This window comes from Desmodus rotundus, chromosome 10 (genome assembly GCF_022682495.2).
Source record: "Desmodus rotundus isolate HL8 chromosome 10, HLdesRot8A.1, whole genome shotgun sequence".
NCBI lineage: Eukaryota > Metazoa > Chordata > Mammalia > Chiroptera > Phyllostomidae > Desmodus > Desmodus rotundus.
In genome coordinates, this window is record NC_071396.1 from 18,097,784 (window position 1) to 18,122,320 (window position 24,537).

The 24,537-nt window shown below is 45.3% G+C and overlaps 1 protein-coding gene across 7 annotated transcripts in view; it reads right to left on the reverse strand.

Moving 5' to 3' along the window:
- Positions 1-24,537, reverse strand: part of RYR2 (ryanodine receptor 2) — a 522,347-nt gene that overhangs the window by 67,318 nt on the left and 430,492 nt on the right. For 3 of the 7 annotated variants that reach the window (XM_071219596.1, XM_071219597.1, XM_071219595.1), the window contains exons 74-81: positions 22,985-23,119; positions 20,148-20,184; positions 19,296-19,407; positions 17,512-17,608; positions 15,762-15,865; positions 14,275-14,326; positions 6,948-7,001; positions 5,727-5,750 (exon numbers count right to left, since the gene is read on the reverse strand). In XM_071219596.1, coding sequence (XP_071075697.1) covers positions 5,727-5,750; positions 6,948-7,001; positions 14,275-14,326; positions 15,762-15,865; positions 17,512-17,608; positions 19,296-19,407; positions 20,148-20,184; positions 22,985-23,119 — 615 coding nt within the window. Of the gene's footprint in view, positions 1-5,726; positions 5,751-6,947; positions 7,002-14,274; positions 14,327-15,761; positions 15,866-17,511; positions 17,609-19,295; positions 19,409-20,147; positions 20,185-22,984; positions 23,120-24,537 lie in introns of all 7 variants that reach the window. The other 4 variants (XM_071219601.1, XM_071219600.1, XM_071219599.1 and 1 more) reach the window with 3 other exon arrangements.

Consider the following 24,537-nt stretch of genomic DNA (forward strand, 5'->3'; position numbering starts at 1 on the left):
ATTCCCCAATATTTAATATTACAAGGCAGCATTAACTATTCTCACCCAGGGTCTTCACTTCAGACATAACCTGCAAGGGGAACTGACCCTCAGCGCCCTAAGGGGGAAAAGGTGGAAACACAGATGATGCCGCTGGGAAGCTCTGAGGACCAGGATGCAAGGCGGTGAGGTGGCACCGATGACTTAGTTTATGGCACGAACAGGCCAACTAAGACTAAAAAAACCTCACAAGAGTGTAGGTAAGAGGTGCGTTCCCCACTTCAGTTCCTTTTGTTCCAACTCCAGCCTCCGGAACGGTAGGTTGGCTACATTCATATGGAGTTGATTCGCAGTGCTAAGAAGCCACTTCCAAAAGTATAATTTTAATAATAAATGGCTCCCTGAGCTTTTCCACTTTAAACTTAATTTTTTAAGTTAAACTAAAGTGTGTGAAATGTGCTGGATGTGCAGCAGCCGGGGGGCGGGGCCACAGCTGTTCCCGGCGCTGTGTGGTCGCTGTGCCCCACCTGCGAGCACACAGCGCATCGGTACAGGTCCCGCAGAGTGGGTGCGTGTTCCAGGAAACGTGAGTGATGGCGGCACTACACAACGTGGTATCGTGTGAAATTTTACAAGTGCAAAAAATGTATCCAGTCTACTTTCAGTACATGGTCAAAGTGGTCTAGGTTTATTCACGTACAAATAATAATGTTCAAATTGGAGTTTTTAGCTCACTTCTTTCTTTTGTCTGTACTTTTCATTATTACCTATCCTGTCTGTGGCTGAAATATCAGACAGAGTATCATCTTCCAGAGTCTATTTCTCAATAGGATGAGCTTTGTTGCTAATGCTTTCTCTTTAATAAAATAAAAAGTATGGTTTTTCACAAAGCAAAGTTTGTTTAGAAGCCTATCGGAGTTTTACTAATACGGTCCCAGAATCAATAAAAACTCTAAACCTCAGAAAGAGTACAGTTAATGCTGCAACGTGCTGTGCGGTGTGACTTTCCGGCTCATTCTTTCCTGTAGCGTATGTGCTTGCATTTCGGTGGGATTTGACACGTTAAAACCAATTAATACTGTGCTAAAGCATAACGCCCAGCTGAGCAGAAGCAGTTTTCTGTTTCCAGGGCCTGACGACCCAATTCACACTGCCCCACAGGAAGCGCCATGACCAGACGCTAAGGTCAGAGGCTGTCCAGGCAGCCACGGTAAATGGACTCCCCGTCAGAGGGAAGGGGGTTTGTCCCAAGCGCAATACTCTGACTTGAAACTGCCTCGGTTTACCTTCTTGTTTGTTTGCTAAGCTTTGAGAGCCCTGAACATGGGAAGAAGGGGCTCTGCGGCCCCACTCGTGTGTCCTAACAAAGGACAGGGTTGGGAAGGACGGGGCCTAATGGCCCTCCCCATGTGAGAGGATGGCCAGGTCATGACCGTGCCAGAATAACGTGTGGGGAAAGGAAATCAGATAAAGTTCACCACAGATGGATTGTAACAACGCATTGTTTGGGGTCCGAGAGCTCCCAATTCAAGTAGCTCCGGTGTCTATGATTCTAGTTTTCACGAAGGATTCCTAAGCCTCCCCTAGGTCAACCTGAGACACAGCTAAACTCCAAGCAGTGGACAGAGCGTCGGATTCCCTGCCAGGGCTCCCTGCTCAGCTGAGGGAAGGGCTTTGCCAGAGACTGTCCTGAGGACACACAGTCCTTCCACCCTCAGACACCTGGTACTCGTCCGATGCCAAGCCCTGCTCGGATAAACTTTATAGATTCCCAAATAATACTTTTCCTGAATTGCTAAGGACCTTTTCATTCTATCACACATTGTCGTCTTTACAAAGGTCTTCAAAAAAAAAAAAAAACTTCAGGAATTTGTTTCTCCCAAACAAGGAGACAGCCCTTATTTTCCTAATACAGTGAGCTGTTCAATGTCTGTGGTTTAAGGCGGCTCCTGGAGAACTTGGCAGCAGCAGTGCTCACGGCCGCCATGCATTGGCGGGTGACAGCGTGGGTCTCTGTGTAAACGTCATTCCCACAAGGCTCCTCTCATGTCCCCAACCCTCTCCTTCCTCGATGATTTTACCCCTCCGTCTGACCGTACAATGTGTCATTGTGTGGTAATTATAAATCCCAAGGTAGGGAAAGGTAGAGGTTCGTATATATGCACAGAAGATTGACTTCATTTTCCATGAGCCATTTTTATTGTGACATTCCTATTCTACAAAAACATAGGGTTTATTTTTCTTCTCGTCGCTCCACCAAAGACCAGAAGAAAACTAATGAAAATGTATTTGCTTCTAGCAATATTTATGCATTTAGAAGAATTATGAAATTTCTCTGGAAATGAAAAGAACTTACTCTTTAATAGCAAATCACAACATTTTAAAGGTGATTATGACCTCTGAGAATATCTAACTCAACGCTTTTTGTTCAAAGTGGAAAAAGGTGAAGCAGAGTACTTCTACGTGACCCACTGAGTGACGGTCACGGAGTCGGCCCTCACATGGGAACGCCGCCTCCCGCCTGCCTGGGTAGGGCTGTGCTCTCCACACTGCAGACGTTTCTCTACGACTTCTGTATTTGCACGAACGTGAAACGGACTGAACGGGATAGTAACGGGAAGTATGCGTAGAGCTAGTTGTACTAGGCGATGTTCTGAGTGCCTCACGTGTGCTAACTAATTAAATCCTCAGTACCATCCTCTAAGTAGATACTATAATGAGCTGCATTTTACAGACAGAAAAACTGAGGCTTAAGATCTCACAGGTGGTGGAGCTCAGCGTGGACAACGTGTGGTCCATCTGACTGTCCTCAAATGACTCCCGGCACCCCATTCACTGCACACACTGTGGTCAAGCCTAAGCTTCCCCTGGGATTGTTTTAAAAACGAAAGCACATTGAGTCAAATTACCATGCATATCAAAAACGTACAACTGCATGTTTACATGCATGTTTAAGTGTATTTAGGTCCACAGTAGCCACAGGCATGACCATTACCTTACAGAGGGCTGTGCTTTCTGGGAATATGCCTCATGCCCGCACCGACCTCCAGCCCTCTCACACCCCTCTGACCGAGCCTTGGCGATGCGCCTTGCTCCTGAGCCAGCGCGGCCCTGGAAATGACTCAGAGCACCGCCGTGGCTATGGAAGTTGGCTGCCACCACACCACCACTCACTAGGAAGCCCCCGTGCTGAGGCACACAGAGGGATGCCAGGCCTCAGACACCCCACAGGCAGGACCCAAACCTGGGCTTCCCTAGGGGTTGCACGGAAAGGCTGGTTAAGGTCAGCAGGAAGTATGAAGAAATTAACTCTCTGTGACCCATGACAGGTAGGAGGTGGGATGGACCAGCAGATAATCACTCACCCTCCGCCCCCAGGAGGCACTGGTCCAGGTGCACGTGGCCTCCCCTGGAGCCAACACAGCTGAGCAACTGCGGATGGGCTGAGCGGCCTTGGTTAGCTCAGGTGTGCTGGCTTGTGTCTGCGCCCAGTCCTCCCTGTGGGGGGCCTCTCCTCCTCTCTCTCACTCTTCCCAGGACGGTTAACACCCCAGCCCCATGAAGTGGTAGCACTTGGCTCTCTGCTCTGTTTCCGAGGGAACCGGGGCTATGGCATGAGGGCTTGACCTGAGACCAACAATTCCATCACGCAATATAAACTCTCGGCTGTTGGAGGACGGCAACAAGCATGAGCATTCGAGAACACTGGCCACCAAAATGCCCTCCCCCGGCCCCACAGAGCTTCTGCAATAGGGACTAAAAACTGTAAATTATCTTGAGTAAAGAAATAATTCTTCAGTACTTTATATACACAGCTACATCTTTAATTTGTTTATATTCAAAGGCTCCCTTTTTCTAAGACTCGGGCAGCCTTCTAATTCAGATTGCTGTGTTCCTCTGAAAGGAAGAAAATAAACCTATTCGAAGGTCAATTACGTAGCTGTTAGAGACAGTATGTCTTACAGCCAGTTTGTCCCTGCAGAATTTACCAAAAAAAAAAAAAAATCTATTCAAAAAAAAAAAAAAAAAAAGAATCAGATAGATCACTGGAGGGACCAGGGAGAAGTGCTATCGTCCCCAGGCCGGGCTGCAGACCATCTGTCTGTCAGGCATCTGGACCCACCTCGATTCGTCCACACGTGATGGGGCGTACATTGGGAACATGAGCTGGGCACCTCGGCAGGAAGGATGTCACTCTTGCTTAGGCCTGAGGCCCCTCTGGGAGGGCATGTAAGTTAGCCTCCTAGGTCCTCAACACTGAATGTCAACCCTGCCGCAGCCATATTTAGTATTTAAGACACAAGATATCTCTCTAACCCACAGTATAGAATAACAGGCCCTCAGGGACTCATCAAAACCTCATCGCAGGTGAGAAACTGGGCATCCACCGAAGGATGTGCCACTGGCCGAGCATTTGAGCCACATGTTCTCGAGGGCAAGTTCATGCTCCGCCCCTCTGGCTCACACAAGCTCCACGGCCATTAATGTAGGCTCTACAGTAAGTAATAAATCTACCTTAATGTTCCACAGAAATGCTTTCCCTGCACTATTGCTTAATTTCATTCCCTCACGTCTTAGAGAAGAGCAGAAGTAACCATCTGAAGAACGTTTCTGCATATTTTGCAAAATCGTAGTTTAAAAATGTGTTCCCCTCTGGTATCAAAGCTCTCAGGTGATCTTGGTGAGCAGAACCCAACATGCTCAGAAGCATGAAGTTACTTGACTTGAATCATTATTATTAATTTATTATTATTTATTTGCTTTGGTTTGTAAAACATTCCAAGCTAAATAAAGCATTCAATTTCAGTAATTAAAATTTCTGGTAATTGCCCAAATGTTTCTTCCCTTTCAAATAATTTTGACCTCTTTATAAGATTTAACCGTTTGTTTTAATAATTTTAATCCTGAAGTAGCGTCAATTCTACAAAGGTTATGTACAATAATGAACTGGATATGCAGCCGACTGCTGAGTAAGTAGCTGTAGGGAAAGGACTGCAGATGGAGCCGGGATGAAACTGTCAAGTTCAACGGGGCAAGCTGCACCGGGTCACAGGAGTGAAGAGCGATGCACACCTGTGACGACAGGAGCAAAGAGCCGGCAAGTCCCTGCTTTGGTCCCCACGCTGTTTGCCACGTTTCTCGAGCTTTGCTTTATTCCTCATGGACTTTTCCTCATTATGTCACACTTTTTTAAATCTCAAATTACTCTTGTAATTCTAGCTCAAAATGTTTTCTTTTAGCAAATTTTATAAGTGCTTAGCTATTCAAAATATTAAGAGGTAGAAATAATCAAGATCTTCCCTAGAATGAAAGCTGAAATCAGTGTTGAAATTGTGGAACACTAATTGCAGATGGCACTAACACAGTGGAAGAGCAGGCTTAGTTCCAGCGTCACCAGGAATGCCACTTATCATGTCTGTCTTCAAGTGACGAGACTGGTGTGAGGAAACCTCGGGAGGCAGAGGCCAGAAGTCCCTAGCGAAGGGCTCGCCCTCTGCAGGGTGGGACCCCTCCACCCCGCACGGCATGCCACGCAAATCTCAAACCAGGAGCTCCTGCAAGTGCAAGAAGACTCGGCCTGGGTCAAGGATGGGATACTGGGAAGACCAGTGGCACTGGGGCTAGAACTGGTAGAAGGACTGCAAGACTTTGTTACCAAAGAGCCTGAGATGTTGGGTCTAACAAAAAGGTAAATGTCACAGAAACTGAAACTGAGACCCAGACAAATACACACACGTACAGTTTACCTTGCTGCGCTGGGATCCTGTGGCCTTAGGAAGGATGAGGACAGAAGCAAAACAGCAATAAACAATTGCTCTGAAGACCACAAGTGGTTACACTTCAGAAACTGTTACCTGCGGCTCACAACTCATTCTCATTTACCTTAGTTTCTTATCAGTAAAGATGGATTTGAGAACAGAATATACATACATTAGACATGATTCTAGTGCCACACAGGGAATTACCCTGAGGGCCGTTTTCGCAGCCAGCAATAGTCATTGGTTTTCTCTAGTTCGTAAGTTCTCGTATTTCTCACACAGTGATTCAGTGCGGCAGAGACGCCCATGTCAAGCTGTCCCTGAAAGAGACACTGCGTGTTTGGTCCTCACCTACCCCTTTCTGCGGGTCCAAGGCAGTTAGCGGCTGCCTGCTGGGTCCCAATGTGCCCCCAGACTTCTGGCTCGAAGTCCAGACAAGTTAATCAATAGTGAAATCGTAAAGAATCTACTCTATTCCCTTCCACTTAATTTCTTGTTTTGAAAATTCTAAAATCAAAAAATATATAAGGAGAGTGAGTTAACAACACCTAGTTTTTCTCATTAAAAAGCAAAAGTACAGTCTAAGAAAAGGGGGAAAATGATGTTTCCTTTCTTTCTGGCTAGTTAACATTGAGCAGTTCAAATTATGCGGCTATTTCAGGCTGAAAGGTTTGGGAACATAACCATAAGCTAACAGGTGGTCCTAGGCAGATCGCGCCCCCGCCCCCACCTCATGCAAGCAGACTGGCTGTGTGCTCTGGCCGCAGATGTGCAGGGAGCGAGTGACCTGTTGGGCAGGAGTCTCCGGAGGCCAAATATTTAAGATTCAATTCGGAAAAAGATAGCAAGCCAAGGCTGCCGTTAGAAATTGATGTCACATTGCTCGTCAGTGAGTATTTTCCTCACGCGTCTGTTGGAAATTTGGATCGCGGCCTCCCCCGAGATGGGGCGATCTGAAGCCTCTCATCCCTGGGCTCCTCAGGGGCACTCATCCCAAACACACAGGCGTCCTGGCGTGTTTAACAAGTCTGTTCCCTGGTGCTGACTGCGGGCGTGTCAGGGTGCAGACTGGCCCCCGCTGCTGGCATGCAGGTCCCTGACACAGTAAGCTGCGATTAAGCCATGAAGCAAGAAACATAAACGTCAGTTATGAGCTATGGAACAATGCTTCCAAGGAGAAAAAGGCAAATCTAGAAAGATCCATCTTACTTCAAAACTCTTCACTTCCTCTTCACCGTCGTCATCTTCTTCATCATGACAACTCTGGCACATGGAAAAATGGGAAAGGTCGACAGGATTAGAATATGGTGGGGCACGAAGCACAAACGAATGTAGCGCAGAACACCAGAGTGCTTGCATTAATTTGTCATCAATATTGCTTAAATATACGTAATACAGCAGCCGCCGTAGCCTTAGATGGTATCAGCAATGAGTTCGTGACCTAAAAGAAAATCTTACTGGGCCTTCACCAAACTGCAATGCTAATTACTGACTTTATACGTCCCATAGGCATATTTACGAGGCCAACGTTATACTGCACATCCTGCTTATTCGTGCGTTTGCCTTGTTTACACCAAGACGCATGCTTTCCAGACAGGCATCGCTGTTTTCTCGTGGTGATGCTGCCATCACCTGCACGGGTGCTTGCAACAGCTATGGATTGAAGTTAAGAGAAAGTAGTGTCCAGGAACTAAAGTAAATCTTGTCATTGCTTTTTAAGTTCATGCTTTACTGCATTTTGTCCAAAGGAAAAAAGTGAAAGTGTAACTGCTAATAACGTTCTTTTATACACAAATCATAAAACTGACTTGTATCATGTTATTTTCCCCAGAGGGAGACGGGAGTTGTGCTAACCCGTGTCTGTGTTCTCATCTAGTTCCCACAGCTGCAGGGGGCTTGGGGGCGGAGTGGCGTGGTCGTGAGCGGGCTGTGGGTGCACAGCACCTGGTTCAATGCATGCTGCCCCCAGGCCTTAGCTGTCCAGCCCGGGGCATGTTCCTGGGGTCCTCGTATTTAAGGGGGGATAAGAACAGAACACCCAAGTCTTGAGCGGATCATAGGAAGTAAAACATGTAAATTGTTGCCACTTCAAAGCAAGTGTCTGAAAAAATAATAAGCTTTTAATAAATCTCAACAACTATTATCATTGTGCTTTGGAATCAGAAGGATCATGGGACGAAGGAAGCTGGTCATTAACCCATGGCCGAGAAACACCGACAGTTCTTCCACGCCAATCGTGCCAAGCACTCTAAGGGATTCTGACGGTTGGCAATCGCTCAGCATGCCAGCGAGGTGCATGGAGGTACGGCGGTGCATCTAAGCTACAAATCTGAGGCAGACTTGAATTCAGTGATCCACAGCACTTTGATTATGGGACGAAGCTGGAACGGGAGGGAAGGGACGGATGTGATCCCTCCACTCCTCGGGGACAAAATCTGAAGGGCTGTCACATTCATCCACGCAACCACTATGCCCTGAGCATCACCCCCCCACGCAGAATGCAAAAGTGCGTGTGGCTTGTCGCCAAGGAGACAGTAAAGGGCACAGCCCCGTGACGGTTTCACCATGTGGAAAGGTGTCAAATAGCAAGTTTCACCAGAAGGACAACAGTGCTGCTTAATCCTTTGGAGGACAGGAAAGTCCCCGCTCTGCGTGAATGTCCCCTTGCTCCCAAGTCATCATTAGCCAGGCATTTCGGAAACAAGGATCCACGAGAGCTCCAGCGACACCTATCTGGAAGGCACATCCACGGTCATCCACAAACCCTGTGCACCTGATGTGGAGAACATCAGCCTTGGGCTTATTGGTCCTTAACACAGCCTTCATCATGCCTCCCTCCACCTGCGTTAGGAATCAGGCGTGAATACATAGGGGCTCGATTAATCAGGTAACAGGTGTGTTTACCATTTAAGCAGGTTAGGATACTGCTACAGAATGTCTTCTAAGGATACAAAGTTTTAAATTTTTTCAAATACATTACTTCCTATATAAATTTCATTACCTTCAGGAACACTGGGGAGGAACAAGGATTGAGGTAAACAATATACACAGGAAAATTGTCATTTGATATTCTCTTAGGCTATAAAATTCATATGTTTGCTTTTGTATAAAGGAATTTATAGCTCTAGCTGATACATTGTTTTTACAAAGAGTTATTCTGAAATAAAATATATTAAACTTAAAAATATCTTCCTGAGAAAGTTCAGATCTGCTTCTGATAAGGTTAAAATTTGTCATTTTTTAAAACCTAGTCAAATTCATCAAACCCATGGGGTAACTTCTGATTGGCAGGAGGGGTGCTGGGACCACAGGAAGATTATAGCAGATCTCAAGCAACGTTTCAACGTGCCAGACAGAAACAGAAGGATTTACGGGCAACGCAGAGGCACATACTTTCCGAGAGCGAAGTGCACCCATGTAATATACAGGATAAGGCCAGGAGCTCGATCAGGCAGTTCTGACGTACAGAATTCAGCGATCTGGGTTAAAATGATAAATTCTAGGCCAGAAAGAGCAATTCCACATGCCAAGGGGAAAAAGTGAATAAAATCCATATGTATAGGGGCAGAAGTATGGAATATAGAATTTAGGAGAAAAAGTTAACGGAAAACTATAATAGAGGATACTTCAGACCATTCAAGTATCCAGATCAAAATAGGGCAATCTGGCCAGAATCTTCTGGAAATTTCATACTGCAAACAAATGTATTTTATGCACTCTTAAGTTGCCTTTCTGACCACATAACTCCTCAGATATTGGACAAAGCAGAACCAGAAACTCTGAGTGTGGATTTAAATCTGTTAAGAGCTAATGGGTGACAGAGGAGAGAAACGTCAGAGGAAAGTGACCCCAGCCCTTTATAATTTTAAGCAACAAGGAACAGACCCCTGGGCATCACTTAATGTGCACCTTAAATACTGTGCTAAGTTAGTAAGAGGAGAGACTGCCTCAGCCAGACACTCGCTGATGTTTAATTTAGGATGGCGTCATTCTAGACCCTTCTACATGGCTATCTCGTTCGAACTGGTAAAAGCACTGATCAGGGTGAAGCGGCATAGACCGCTGAGGAGGGATGGGGGCAGCCACTAAAGAGAAGTGGTTTTCAAGTCCAAACGTTACTAAGCCAGGAGAAAGGAAAATTAAGACCATAATGAAATACCATTTTACATCCACTTGGTTGGCCAAAATTCATAAACTGTACAATATCAGAGACTGGAGAAGATGGAGATGCTCAGACCGCACCCGACCATTGCTGGCGGGAACGCATTCAAGGCCATGACTTTGGAAAACAGTTCGGCACTTTGTCCTAAGTTGAATGTTCCCACTTGTCCTATGGACCGTGACGGTGTAAAATAGAAGACAGGAGAAAGAGCAGGCATTTCAGCCATCTGCACCTTAGCAAAAGCATGGATGTAACAGAAAAGGCGGCCACCAGAAAGGACATGGGCCAGCCACACACTGCGCAGGACACGTCACAGCCAGGGCACAGCACCGGTGACACAGGACCTCTGCAGGACTCTCACCAAACAACAGCAAGAGAGTAGCAAGTACGGGGAGATTACACACAGCATCTGCCCCTTTAAGTGTTAAAAACAACTAAAGCTGGATATGCATATATGTATACCTGTATGTGTGATATGTGTATGTGTAATATATGTGCATTAACAAATACGTGCACCAAACGAAAACTTTATCAAAGGAAAGCAAGGGCACCTGGAACCTAAGTTCAGGATGGGGGTTCCCCTGCGCAGGGGCACGTGGACTAACGGGGGGACCATAAGCTCACATGCAAGTTATTGGCTAGGTGTCCGCTTTTCTTGTGAATAGTGACTTTACGGGTATTTCCCATAATGTAACAGAAAATAATGTATTACTGCTACATTATTAAAAGTGACTGAGTAACTAAATAAAATGAGGCCACTGATGGACCAATGATGAGAGTGCATCACGAATCCGGAGCTATGGTTAACGCGATTCTGTACTCCTATACTTAAACTGTAAGTGAAACCTAACTACAGCAAACCGTGGCGGAAGGTCCTACAATGGTGGAGAAGACGTGGAGACACGGTCTCTTGAACAGAGCTCGAGTTGCAAGACACAGCGCACGAGTCATCACGCAAATACAACACAACTGTTGGTCAACTCTGAGAAACAATGCAGGCCACTGGCACCTCAGACTCCTGGGTGCTGGTTTCCTCAATGAAGACAGACGTCCGGACCCCTCATTCTAAGTCTGATGTCAGCCACCAGCCCTGGCACCTTAGAGAAACACAGGGAAGCACACTCATCGCGTCTGTGGTTAACGGAGGTGGACAGAGCCATCTGACACTGGATGATGAAACTGAATTTAACAATGCTTTGGCCTTGGGCAGTGGTCTCACACCATTAGAGAAATGGTGGCAGGCACTTAGTTCAGAAGTACATCAACTGTCAACAGAAAGCTATGCCCAGTGAAACGCAACAGATATTCATAAATGACACAGATTGACAGGCAAGCCCAAAAGGAAGGAAACTCGTGCTCTGGCTGACAAAAGAAATGACTGAATTCTTGTAATTGTACAGTTGAGTGTAAACGTACGGGATCCTAGGGCCCCACAGCAAGGAAACAGCCCCATACACATGAGCAGTGGAGCCCCTGCCAGCATCTGTGCTCGCCCGTTTGCAGGTGGCACACGCTGGTGCATTGGTCATATGTGCGCAGAGTGGCCTGGACTGGGGACGAAAGCGTGGCATGCCCGGGACGAATTTAACACTACAAGGAGTAAGATCATTCAACTATGAAGGGAAACTCCATGAAAAAGGAGTGAGCCTCACCACATACTGCAGCACCTCGAAGAAGAGATTAGATTCGGCTTCCGGACACAGCCGAGCAAACACCCCCAGGACAGGGCTTCTGCCCATCTGCCCGCTGTCTCGCTGGCTCCCTCAGCAGGACACGTCCAGGACGCCTCCATAACCCCTAACGCGGCACCCTCTCCCCCGTCTCCTCGTGTATTCCAGTTACAGCCTGCCCTCCAGCCTGTGCTCCAGCCCTCGGCCACGCCCCTGGGTCCTTGGGCAGGGCTCTGCCCAAACCCTCTCCTGATGACAACCCCCTGCCTTCTCTGATTTGCATCTGGTCCCCAGATTCGCGGGGAAGACAGCGCTGCTGCCTAAATCTGCTTTCTGGTTTGCCAGGACCTGTTTTCATACAGGGTCCAGCAGAAGTAAGGCCTACTTGGGTGTGGTTGGTATAGTAATAATATGGGTGTAATAACTTATACTTTTAATTTGAACATTTCACCTAAAATGTCACATGGTGTGTTTGACTGTGCTATTGTTATGTTACAGAATTACATGTTATGATTTTGTAAGAAAATAGGGGTGTTATTTGTGCCGGATGCTACAGTTGCTGGTCAGTACCCTACGCCAGCCTCCTCCAAAGGAGGACATGTCTTCTTCTTAATCTTTTAACTCAATGTCATTTAAAACTATGGGTTTCAACCCATTAATGGGATGTAAAATCTATTTAGTGAGTCATGATCTCAAACATTTCTAGTAAAGACTGTGTTTATTTATTTGGAGACACAGGGAAAGGGAGGGAGAAAGACAGGGAGAGAAACACGTGTCAGATGCACACGTGTGCATCGATCGGTTGCATGTCACACACCCCCAACCAGAGACCGGCCTGCGGCTCAGGCCACGGGCCCTGACCAGGAATCAAACCAGTGACCTTTGGGTTTGCAGGACAGTGCCCAACCAACTGAGCTACACCAGTCAGGGCTTAAACATTTTTAAAATTTAAATAGAATAGAAAATATCAGACTGTAGTGCTCAGAGGAATAGTATAATTTCATGAACATTTTCCTTTAAAGTATCTATTTTTACGTTTCTATGAAAATGCTAGAAAATGTACTTCTTACTGTGGGTTACGGTTTAAACAGCAATTTTCTACCGGCGCACCGCAAGAATGTTTAAAACATGCAACGCCCGACTATTCAGTCAGCGGCACACACCTCATTCACACAGGGCAGCTGTTGCATTGGCTGTTGTCATTTTTTTTAGTTTGACAATCTGAGGGAAAAGAGTCAAAACTACATTTAGCTTTCTTGTCGGATTGGCAAAAAATATCTTTTGGGTGCGCCGCAGAACGTTAGTTACTAGTTCGTGAGTGCCGTGAGATGAAAGGGTTGAAAGCCGCGCAGGACTGTGATGGTCCATTGACACCCTGCAACCCGCCCCGCCCCCTGCCCCACCCACACCAGGCCATGCCCCACAAGGTAGTCCCTTGCCCATTCTACTGGAGACTTCCCACCAGGACAGAAGCAGGTTCAAATCTCTCCTAAAAAGTAAACAAGTAGCAAACAGAACAATCCCCCTTCACCTCCCATTCTGCCTTTCTCCTCCTCCATTTCCTTGGGAAGGTCTCTGCCAAGTTCCTCCCATGAGAACCCCGCTTTCCTCTCCCCAGCACGGGCACCAGCGTCCTCTGCACAGGCCTGCCTGCAGTGCTGACGTGGTCACATGGGGAGCAGGTACTCAGGCTGCACCTGTGGAACGCACAGAGCACAGCCTGCCGGCTGCACACTTGCTCCAGCAGCGCCTGCGTGCCAGCACACTGCAGATTCTCTCCTGCTGTTCCACGGGAGAGAAACGCTGTCCTTTCGCCACTCCCTAAGTGTCCTCAGGGGCTGGCCCCAGCCCTTCTCTCTGCTCCTGCTGCCCTCTGCCAGCAAGACCTCCACGCCCACGGCTGCAATTAACCTTGCAACACCAAGGAGCCCAGGTGTGCACTCAGCAGCCTTCCCTAAGACACTCAATGCCAGGCGTGAACATCGCACCGCATTTGTGACATCTCCACTCAGCTGTCGCACATAACTGACGTGTGCACCGTCAAACCTGTCATCTCTCCTCGTCACTGTGGGCCTGCAACCTTCTGCTCCTTCCGCCCTCAGCACATGGCACTGCCAGCGCCCCGGCTGCTCAGGCCAGAAGCCTCTGAGAACCCGGCTCCTCTCCCAGACCCATCCCTAAATGGTGTAAGTGACACTCACATTCAGTGGCCACCAGCTGGTGCTGACTCTGCGGGGTCAGGCCACCCTTCCCCCATCAAGGACTTCCGTAAGCCTCAGAAGGAGCGGGACTCGCCACGGGGCTGCGTGACCTGTCCCTCCACCACTAAACACGCCAGACTGCTGGTGGTCATCTGTTTAAGTGTCGTCTTCCCCACCAGACAATAAACTCCAGGGTGGTGGGGCATGTGCCTTTCTCTGTCATCGTGTACCCCAACACCTCGCAGCCCAGTATTTGTTGAATGAATGGATGTTTGAAAAGTGAGCTCCCCATAAATAACGTGTTAGAGGAGGAAGCAATGATTACCTGTCAAGGAAGTGAGAACAGATTCACGGAACAGGTGGAGAGCTGGGACGAATGCACCTCAGGTGTCTAAGGTCTAGGGCATTTTATTTCCACCCAGAAATACATACATTCTTATCCTCTGACAGATAAAATAATCGTATTTCATTAAACTTTAAAATTAAGACTGATGTTTATTTACCTTTGCCATAATATCTGCATAAGCCATGTATAAAAAATCTTCCTCCAGTTTGCTATGAAAAACAAGAAAAAAAATTGTTTTTAAGTAGAAGGCTAGTCATATGCATAATTACAATCGCATAAAATACCCTATATTTTTCAACAACTATACCTTTTTAAAATGAAATAAACACAAAACTTAGGCAAAGTAATGATCTCAGATCTCCAACAGCGGCCCCGCCTTACCTTCTGGAAGAGACACAGTAATGATTTACACACAAACGCAATAACTTTCATTTTCTGGAAACTACAAAACTTGAAACAAGCAAGTTTAAATGAGGCAGGGGCTTTTGACAGAAGTAACATTTGACTTTTGATGGAAAGACCCCCGAAATTATGCTATAAAATCATCATAACAATTATTGAAAATTAAGAAGTTCAAATGTTTATTATCCTCTTTTTAAGAAGTATGGAAACCACTGATTTATGAAGAAAGGTTTCCATCAGAAAATAACTCACTGCCAAGTTATTTCTGCAATCTTAAACTCCAGCCATCAGAAAGATCTGCTTCCGAGAAAGGGCTTATTACCTGACAATGGCAGACAGAGTGGCTCTACACTTAGGGATGAGATGACTTGTTAGTTAGGAAGTACTAAGGGAGGGAGAGAGAAATCGCGAGAGAAGTAGAGGTCGCTTCGGTCAGAGGGAGAAATGCACGTGATTGCGGCCTCCCTGAGGCCAAACGTCTGTTCAGGACTCTGAGCAGCCTCTGTGCACATGGGCTGGTAATCAATCACCTCCTGGCTCCTGGGGAGAGCGAGAGGGAAGCCTGGGCAGAGCAGGCTTTCTTCCCGGGCGGGGAAGCGGATGCAGGTTCTGGCCTCTGAAACGTCTCATCTAAGAGCCCGTCTGGCAGGAACTGCAGGAGCGGCAGTGGGCACATTTTGATTGCTGGCCTCTGCGTGTGTTTCACATGTAATTTTCTCATGTAATCCACAGAGGTCTGGCCTCTGTGGCTTCGGGGAAGTCACACGAACAAGACTGCAGAAGCCAGGAAAATGGAGGCGGTGCTAAAACAGGCCTCAGGGAGACCGCCCTTTGCGAAGATGGTCTCCCCACCCCCAAGAGGTTCCTGAGACCTCCTGCACAGTGGCAACAGTCCTTTGTCACTACTGGTCTCCATGCGAGTTTGGTACTAAAATTCGCTTTGAGTTCTTTGCTTTGTTTATAAAGGCTGCTTGTGATAAAGAGAAAAGTCATTTTGTAAGAAGATTCAGAAGCAAGTGATCAACAAATTACTAAACTGTTAAGAAAAACAAGAGTATGCATTAAAGCTTGAACTTGAACGAACTCTGGGCCGTGGGTATAACGCGACTGGTCCTATCTCTGGACAAGGCTCTCTCCCAAGCAGACCCAGTGAGACAGAAACCCGGAGACGGGACACAGACTCCCAACACGGCACCGCGCTCCTCTCCCCGCGCCTCACACGGACCCTCCTCCCGACCATACCATTTCTCCGTGAGGGCCGTTCGACTGAACAGGAGGATGAGCTGATGCAGAGGGTCCACTCTCTTCAAGCCTTCGTCCTCCTCGGGAGGTTCTGCTCCAGGTTTCTACAAGGGAGTCAAAGTCACGAAATTCACATTTCAGGGAAATGTCCCACCAAACCCAGGAGAAGTAGGAAGGCTACGAATGACGAGTGAAAGGAAAGCCCTTCTCTTCTGCAGCAGCAGTGTGCGTGTGAGTGTGTGTGTGCGAGCCTGTGGGTGCATGATGTCTGCGTGTGCATGTGACTGTGTGCCAGTGTGTGCACACATGACTGCGTGAGTGCATGGGAGTGTGTGCGTGTAATTGTGTATGTGAGTGTGTGTGTCAGTATGTGTTAGTTACTTTTTCCCCATTTTCAGTTACTTTTAAGACTTCAAAAATAACTTTGTACTATTGGATAGAACTTCACCATGAGGAAAATTATGAAGCATTTTTACTGACTGTAGAATTAATTAATCCTGACTTTTTTGTTGAGTGACAACGAATTTAATATACTGATTGACTTATTCATAATGCTGTGACTCTGTACATAAATTATGCCCTTTCCTGGCTTTAAGGTTCAGTGTTGCAAGAACTGGGTAAATTTCAACCCCATGTCCAATATTCTACCATAGGTTTTTTTAATTGTTTATTTTTTATTGCATTTTTCCACTACCATTTATTCCCTTTATACACTCTTCTACCTCCACCCACACTCCTCCTCCCCACAATCACACTATTGTCCATGTCCGCCAGCTCTTTTGCTTTTTTGCTTGGTCCCTCCATCCCCAACCCCTTCCTCCCAGAGCTGTTAGTCTGCTCTCCATCTATGAGTCCGTCTGTGTTTGGCTGTCAGTTCAGTGTGCTCATTACATTCCATGTATGAGTGAGATCACACTGTACATGTCTTTCTCTGACCGGCTTATTTCACTCAGCATAATGTTCTCCAGGTCCATCCATACTGCCACACAAAGGGTAAAATTTTCTTCTTTTTTATAGCCAAGTAGAATGCCATTGTGTAAATGTCCCATAGCTGTTTTATCCATGCACCTATAGATGGACACATGGGCTGCCTCCAAATCTTGGCAATTGTAAATAATGTGGCAATGTACATCGAGGTGCATATATTAAGTTAGCATTTTGGGATTCTTTAGATAAATTCTGAGAAATACAATAGCTGAGCCATAAGGCAGTATCATTTCTGATTTTTTGAGGTATCCCCATACTGCTTTCCACAGTGGCTGCACCAATCTGCATTCCCACCAACACAGACAAGATCAAGACAATGGTCCCCAAGCGCCCTCTCACTGTTGTGCCTGATGAACCCCCCTTTCAATGACATCTGCACGACTCTCGTCCTGCCTCTGCCAGTCTATCATCTTCAGCTCTGCCTAGTTTTACAAAACAGCTACTTTTCATTCGCTTTCATTAACCTTCAACTTATCTTCTGGTGACTAATTTCGTTTTGCTTCTGCCATTATAGTTTTAGCCTGGTTCTGAGGTGTTTAAAGATGCTTTGAGGATGACTTTAAAAGAGTAACAAAATCAAAGTTTAATCAATGATTCATCTTAAATTCCAAATTCTCCCCTCAACACTGAATGCATTAGCAATGGAGAATACAGTTCCCCAAAACCACTACATGCAGTGAAGTTCTCCCTTCAGTGTCTTATGATGCCTGATCACAGCACTCGGCCCAAAGCCCATTCATTTTTAAGCCCACTGAAGACATACTGCTAAATCTTCTATCAGTTTATCTTCAAAGTAATGTTCTTCCGTTTCAATCCAGGACTTTTCATATCCCTGAAGGAAGAGATTGACGGCCCGATGCCTAAAAGAAAAGCACAATTTCAAACACAGTGTTGTTTTTTAAAATAAATTTAAAAGGTATTAAGTAGTGCTTTATCACTAAACTTCTGCGCATTAGAAATAAAAGCAAACTCTCTGCAGTTGACTGGAGAGGTTCTCTTTGGAGGGGACAGGGCAAGGTTTCTGAAATGACACACTGACTTTGGATTTGGATCCTGGCTTCACCATTTCCAAGCTTCGTAACATTGGTCAAGTTATCTCACTTTGACAACTTCCATTTTTCTGTTTATAAACCAAGGATAACCTCATATCTACTTCAGGTTTGTGGGACTTAAAATGAGATAAAAAATATAAAGCACCCTGGAAAGATGCTCATGAAATGGTGGCTATTAGGAAAAACAGTGGCTCTGGGTAAACACTGTAATAACTGTGAAGAGAGGAACCCCTTGGTGTCTGAGCTACCGTCGGCACCAGTCCCGAGGATCACAAATCAGGTGTCCCGGGGGGCTGTCTGTGAGCGCACAGCCACAGGTGCCATCCTGGAACAGCGATGAGCAACAGGCCCAAAGAAACAGACAGCGAAGCCTGGAAGATCAGTAACCTCATCACGAAGTTACGAAGAGATATAAGTTAGATTCCAAAAAAAGAGGGAGAGTAAGAATGGATCGCATGAGGGAATCCCATGAGAATCTCAGAGGGGCTGAAAGGAGACGGTGCCTCGGCAGGCCGGGAAGCGGAGCTTCATGACAGGCGCGGCGGCCGTGGAGCCCTGAGACGTGTGGTTAGGGTTACGAAGGACCTTGAGAAGCGGGCAGCGGAAATGGCACCTGGAAACCAGTACAAACTCCTGTAGTTGAGAGAGGCATGCGAGGGAGGGCCCGACCTCACCAGCGTGTCGGAATCGCAGTGTGGAGCTCTGCGGAGCCCTGACTGCACAGGCTGAGGCCTGACCGGTAGGCTAGCGTATTTGCTACAAGCACCAGGTCTTAGAAGCACTGGAGTAAGGGACACCACTCTGAAAGTGGCATGTCAGAGAGGGTGGGGCAGCAGAGTCTGTGACAGCTATAGGCCAGTGCAGCACCGCTGCGACCAGCCTGAGAGGAGGTGGTGAGCAGGTGTGTGAGGAGGGGGCCGCGAACAGAAGTGTGAGGTGACCGGTTCAGAGAAGCCATGATGAGATCTGGAGAACGGCTACATAGGAGTCACCAGAGGGGAATGCCCCATGGGACTAACTGATGACACCAGGGCTGAGGCAGGGAATTTAGAAGCAGCTTACAGTTTTAACTCAGTGTGACGAGATGGCAAAGAGAAGAGGCCGGTGGTCTTGGAGACAAGAAGAGGTGATGTTCTGTTGTTTTTAACTCCCTGCCTTATACCACTCATCCATTCGTTCATGCACGCACTTACTGAATGCCAGCGCTCGAGGTGCTGAGGGTACAAAATTGGATAAAAGTCTAAAGACTCGCAAGTCTGAGTCAGACAGATAAGCAGCTTCTGTGTGTAAAAGTCACTGAACAATCGCATTAGAGACCACAGTTCTCTGAGAACAACCAACCAAGGAAAACAAAGCCCGTCATTACACAGAGGAGCCAATGTGTCTCCTCTGCTCTTCTCTTGCACTATGGTGCTCACATTAAGGCAGGGGCTAGACCCCATCGCTTATTAGGAAACACCACCTCCCCCGGTTATAAGCATTAAGCAGCTCTGACCTTGGCAGGTTGTAGAGAGGGGCCATCCGGAAGCAGGCCACCACCGCCCTCTTCCTCTGCTTGGAGAGCAGCTTGTGCCAGACGGCCTTCTTAGATCTCTGAGGGTGCTCCACCTGCAGGGGGCGACAGACAGGCATGTAAACCCCACGCTCGCAGCAACAAATTGTGTTGAACAGCTATGCCTTCTAGCTAAAAACCTTTGCAATTTAAATTCCAAAATCACCTTAAAATTATAGAAAAGCCCATGTCCTAAAACTTACCTAATGCTAAATTTGAAATAGTTTGAAATGTTACACATTTTTCTTAGCAAACATATATTTTCCCAATAGTGTGTACTAGAAGCAATGTCATCTCTAAGATCAAAGAAATATAAAACCATTCTATTAAAAAAATCAGTTTGCATTCATTTCAGAATTCGATTATGGTTCCAAAACATATTTTCTGTCTATACAAAAAATTAACCCATTTTTATTCATGTACCCGTTTTAACTAACTTTATCCTAAGAGTTATAGAAGCAATATACATAGAAGCAGTTAAGAAGTCTAATGAAAACTCCAGTGTTCCTTGACATGATAGGGTGGCAATAAGATGACCAGGCTTCATGAACACATTACCAGGAGTAAAAGGATGTAATTTTGCAAAACTGTTAAAATATATAACTATTTTGTTAGATAGGGACAAATGAGAATTTAAAAGCTGTAGTAAATGATGCAAGCAACCTATTTATTTAGCTAATGGTGTTTGGAACTCCAAGAGAAAAAAAGAGATTAATTATAAGTATTAGAGAGAAAAGTCCCAACGTGTAATTCTAAATTAATTAGTAATCTCTAGGCAATTTAACACTTTACTTCCCAGACTGTAATATCTCCAACGCACACACGTAGATTTCTGGAAGAAATAAAAATGTCATGTTAGCTGAAAAAACTAAATTTATTATCCTCTGCAGTAAAGGGTCAAAACATTACTGTAATAATGCTTGAAGAAAATCTTAAGAGTATTTGGTCTCGAGTGGTTTAGAAATTCTAAGAAGCAACTTAAGTAATGTGACGACCTTTGTTCCTGGAACCCTCTTCCCTCCACAGGGTCAGTTAACACTCTCTGACAATCATCCACTTCGGTTTTCTTCTCAGTGACTGTGCTAAGTGACACAAAACACTGTGGAGACTTAACAGGATACAGAACCAAGGGGAGTGTTGTTCAAAGAGACCCAATATATACCAATTTAAAACTCCACTTTGAGATCCAAGACTGTAAATGGTAGCTTTTATTAGAATATGGCATTCTACCAGCATAGGCGACAGTCAACAAACATGATTAAAAAGCCTAGGCACCGGAGATAAAGTAGTTGCCCTGGCCAGGTAGCTCAGTTGTTTAGTGCATTGTCCTGATACGCCAGTGTTGCGGGTTCAATCCCCGGTCAGGGCACACAGAAGAATCAATCAATGAATCTATCAATGAGTGGCACAACAAATTGATGTTTCGTTCTCTCTCTCTCTAATCAATCAATAAAAATGTATTTTAAAAAGACACAAAAATATATTTAAAAACACAAGATACAACAGTGAACAAGGTAGAAAAGGTCTCTGCCATCATGAAATGTACCACTTGGAATAGCATTTTATTGCACGAGACCTTAAATAGTGAGTTTTCCTATCTATCAAGTAACTGGGTATCGGCAGAGTCTGTGACCCAAAGACAGACAGAATGCCTGGGTGTGCCAATGAGCTTGGCTGGAGATTGAGCTCAGGAAGTGTTACTTGCAAACCCAGTTGTAAGTTTACATTAGACGATTAAGGCATGAATTCTCCACACAGATATCTCCCACTCTCTCCTACCCTTTGATAATACTCCTATCCTTAACATGTGAATAACACTTGCTGTTGACTAAAACCTGACTCCCTTACCTCTTCCAGATAATTCCTACTTCTCCTTTAGGATTTGCACAGGGATCGCCTACTCCACAAGTAGGTCAAGCCAAGGGCACTGTACCTTCTTCAGCACACTGTGCCCGAGCAAGCTGTCTCATCACACGTATATCTGCTCAGGTGTCCACATCCTCTCCCAGAGCTCCAGTGACTTGAGTACAGGGACCGAGTTCAGTCCCGGTGCCTGATGGGTGTGACGCTGCCATGAGGCTGCGCCCTCCAAGGGGGCTGCGCCCTCGAAGGGGGCACATTCAGAGAATGAATGGCTGCTCAATGAAAAGAATGTTACTGCTTCACAGATGGCATCGTCCACTATGACTGGATATATTTATGAAAATACAATATCCAAATAAAATAAAACAATTAGATTTCAATATGCTTCATTTAATGTATCTAAAATTCATTCAAATGTGTGCTTGGAAACCAGGAAGAAATTAAAAACATATGATAGAGTGATGATGCCAGAAAGGGTCCTCTAGCAGCCATTTAATGAACATTTAACAATTTATCTAAACATGCACATAACTCTAGAAATACAACTCAGACTTTACGTCTACTTCAAATTCCATTACCTTAGATCCTGTCATCTGCTGACGGACAATAATTTGTATTTATTTGATGTTCCACAATATTGTGGAGATAGGGAAATGTGAAATCTCCCATATTATGTTTTTACATTACATTATATTGCTCATATTATGGTGTAACATAGGGAAAAACATCAGTCGCCATAAGGCGTGGAGTCCCTGAGTTCCCTCTCGCCAAGTGCAGAGTATGGCATTGGGTTACTTAACTGGCCGGGACAGGGACAGGAGGTCATCAGATAGTGTGTATCAGGAATCGAAGAAAAATGTGCATCATCACAATGCTGCTGTGTTCTGCAAAGCATTTGGGTGACGAAATTCCTGCGACGACAGGGCATTTTGCTATTTGATGGGCCATGTCAGGCAGGCGCTGTCACGGAGGCCCAATGACAGCTGGCACTGTTGGTTCCCTGAGTTATTTTGCGGAATGGGCCTTATGAGAAACAGAGACTGTCTCTGTGCTGCAGATGTTTTCCTTCTGCCGCAGGATCCCTTATACAAAGATGTAACCCACCGACTGATAACGTTTCAAATATTATTGGTCTGGGGATTCTTGAGCAAAGATAATGAATGGGAAGCTCTAACACACAGTGAGCTCTATAGTTTAAAATAGGATGCAACTGAAAATTATATAAAAACACTATTCTTACATGGTTTTAGTAACAATGCATTGTTCTTTAAATGTAATTTACTGCTGCTCTTAGAAAAAAATTAGCTCAGAAATATCTCTAATGAAAGGAAAAACTTAAGCATGAGACAGAAAATTCAAATACCAAACCAGTGAAAGATAGTGGGTCAATGTTTTTTGAGTGGTGATAATGATGATAAAGCACAAAGCATTTGAAATCATGTGGAACTCCTAAAATTTTTTGGTAGAATGACTTAAAATTAAATATATAATCCTAGTTATCTGTATAATTTTGGAAATATTTTGAATAAAATAATTAAACAAAGGCCTTGATTTCCCCCAATACATTGTCCATACATTGCTACAAAAACTATAAGCTTAGAAATTGTATATATTAGATACTAAGTATTCCTGAGTCATATATTCTTTACAATGAATATGCTGAACATGTAATTTTTTGGCCCATGGTTAACAATTTGAAATGCATCCTGTTTTGAAAAATGTTTGTGCACGAATTAGGTAAACACGACTGAATGAACAGAGAACCTCACCTGTTCGAGGTGGAAGAGCACGTTGGCTATGTCCAGGACTCTCTCCACCGTCTTCTCAGGATCTGAACTGTCTTCAGTCCTGTTAGGTAAGTCTTTGTAAAGGGCCATTTGCCACCTAATAGCAGGGTCCTCCAACTGAAGAGCGAAGGAAAAGGTTCAGAAATACAAGGCTGCAATGCAAACAGGGGAAGATCTACAACTGCATTTGGGCACCACACCGTACCACGCCGAACGCCGTGCAGAGATGAAGACAGGAAAGAAACCTGCACTCAGGAAATTTGTCTCTAGGGTGAAGACAAACATTAACCAAAGGCTTACATCTGGGACAAGGGCCACTGCAAAGAAACACAGGACATGGCGAGGCTTAACCCGGTCTGTTGGTGGCTGGGAAGATTTCCCTGAACAAGTGAAGTTTCGACTGTGATTTAAGGATGACTTGGAGACTTTCAGGAAAAGGAAAAACACGAAGTTCTTCCATCTTTCTCTCTTCCTGTCCCAGTCAGTCCCTGATGGGTGCACACATTTACTTTCACAGACGATGCCTGAGGACCACAGTGGTCCATAAATACAGGGATAGGGGAGCTCAGTCTCACAGAAACAAAAATATCAATTAATGTAATCGGTGGGGAACTACACAATTGTATCATTACAGTAAAGGAGTCTACACATTCTTCTTCCTAATACTGTCAAGTTTTCTGAGTGAAAGGTGTAACTGAATCCTGTGTGTCTCTAACAAAGATTATCATAAATCATAGAACTGACGACAACAAGCGTCTCTACAGGGATGGAGCACATTGATCCAAAAAAATAATACAGAGTAACTCCGCCATTAGGAACAGCAAAGCAATCCCCAGTTCCCCTCCCTTGGATGTCCCCATCAACAATGGGGGGCTGGGCGCTGAGGCAGAAGTGGATGGATAACATCAGATTCTCGCCATTCTTCCTAGGAAAGCCTAATTTGAAATGTCAAAAATAACTTCCATGTGGAGGCAAGTGCAGAGATGGAGCTTCGTGCCCTGGATGACTTGTAAACACCATTTGTCCTATGGGAAAACAAAGTGCTTTTTCTCCATGCACTATTTTCATCTGGGGACTGTATTTGGTTCGTCTAGATTTTAGTATGTATCCTTACTTATAGGTGGCAAAATAAGTACAATCTTTATTCTCTCTAATATGAAATTATTTCCCCTGTCCCCAGAACTACCATTTCTTTTTTTTAATCATTTTTTATTGTTGTTCTTTTTCATCACTTTTTTTACTGTTGTTCAGAGCTACCATTTCTACAGTTTCAAGACAATGTATTCAGGAAGGAGCTAGGAAAAAAAGATTCATTTTTTTGCAAGTCTGCATGTCCCCCAAATGTGTGCTGACCCCCAGTATCAAAAATAATAGAATGAAGTGTCAGGAATAATGTGGATGCATTACCTCGTCCCAGTCCACTGTCACTCATCGGGAGAAGAGCTGTTAACTACAAACATGTCCCCTGTTACAAACATCTTTCCTGTTCTCCTCTCTTCCTGACTCCCCAGTACACGGTACAGATGGTCCGAAGA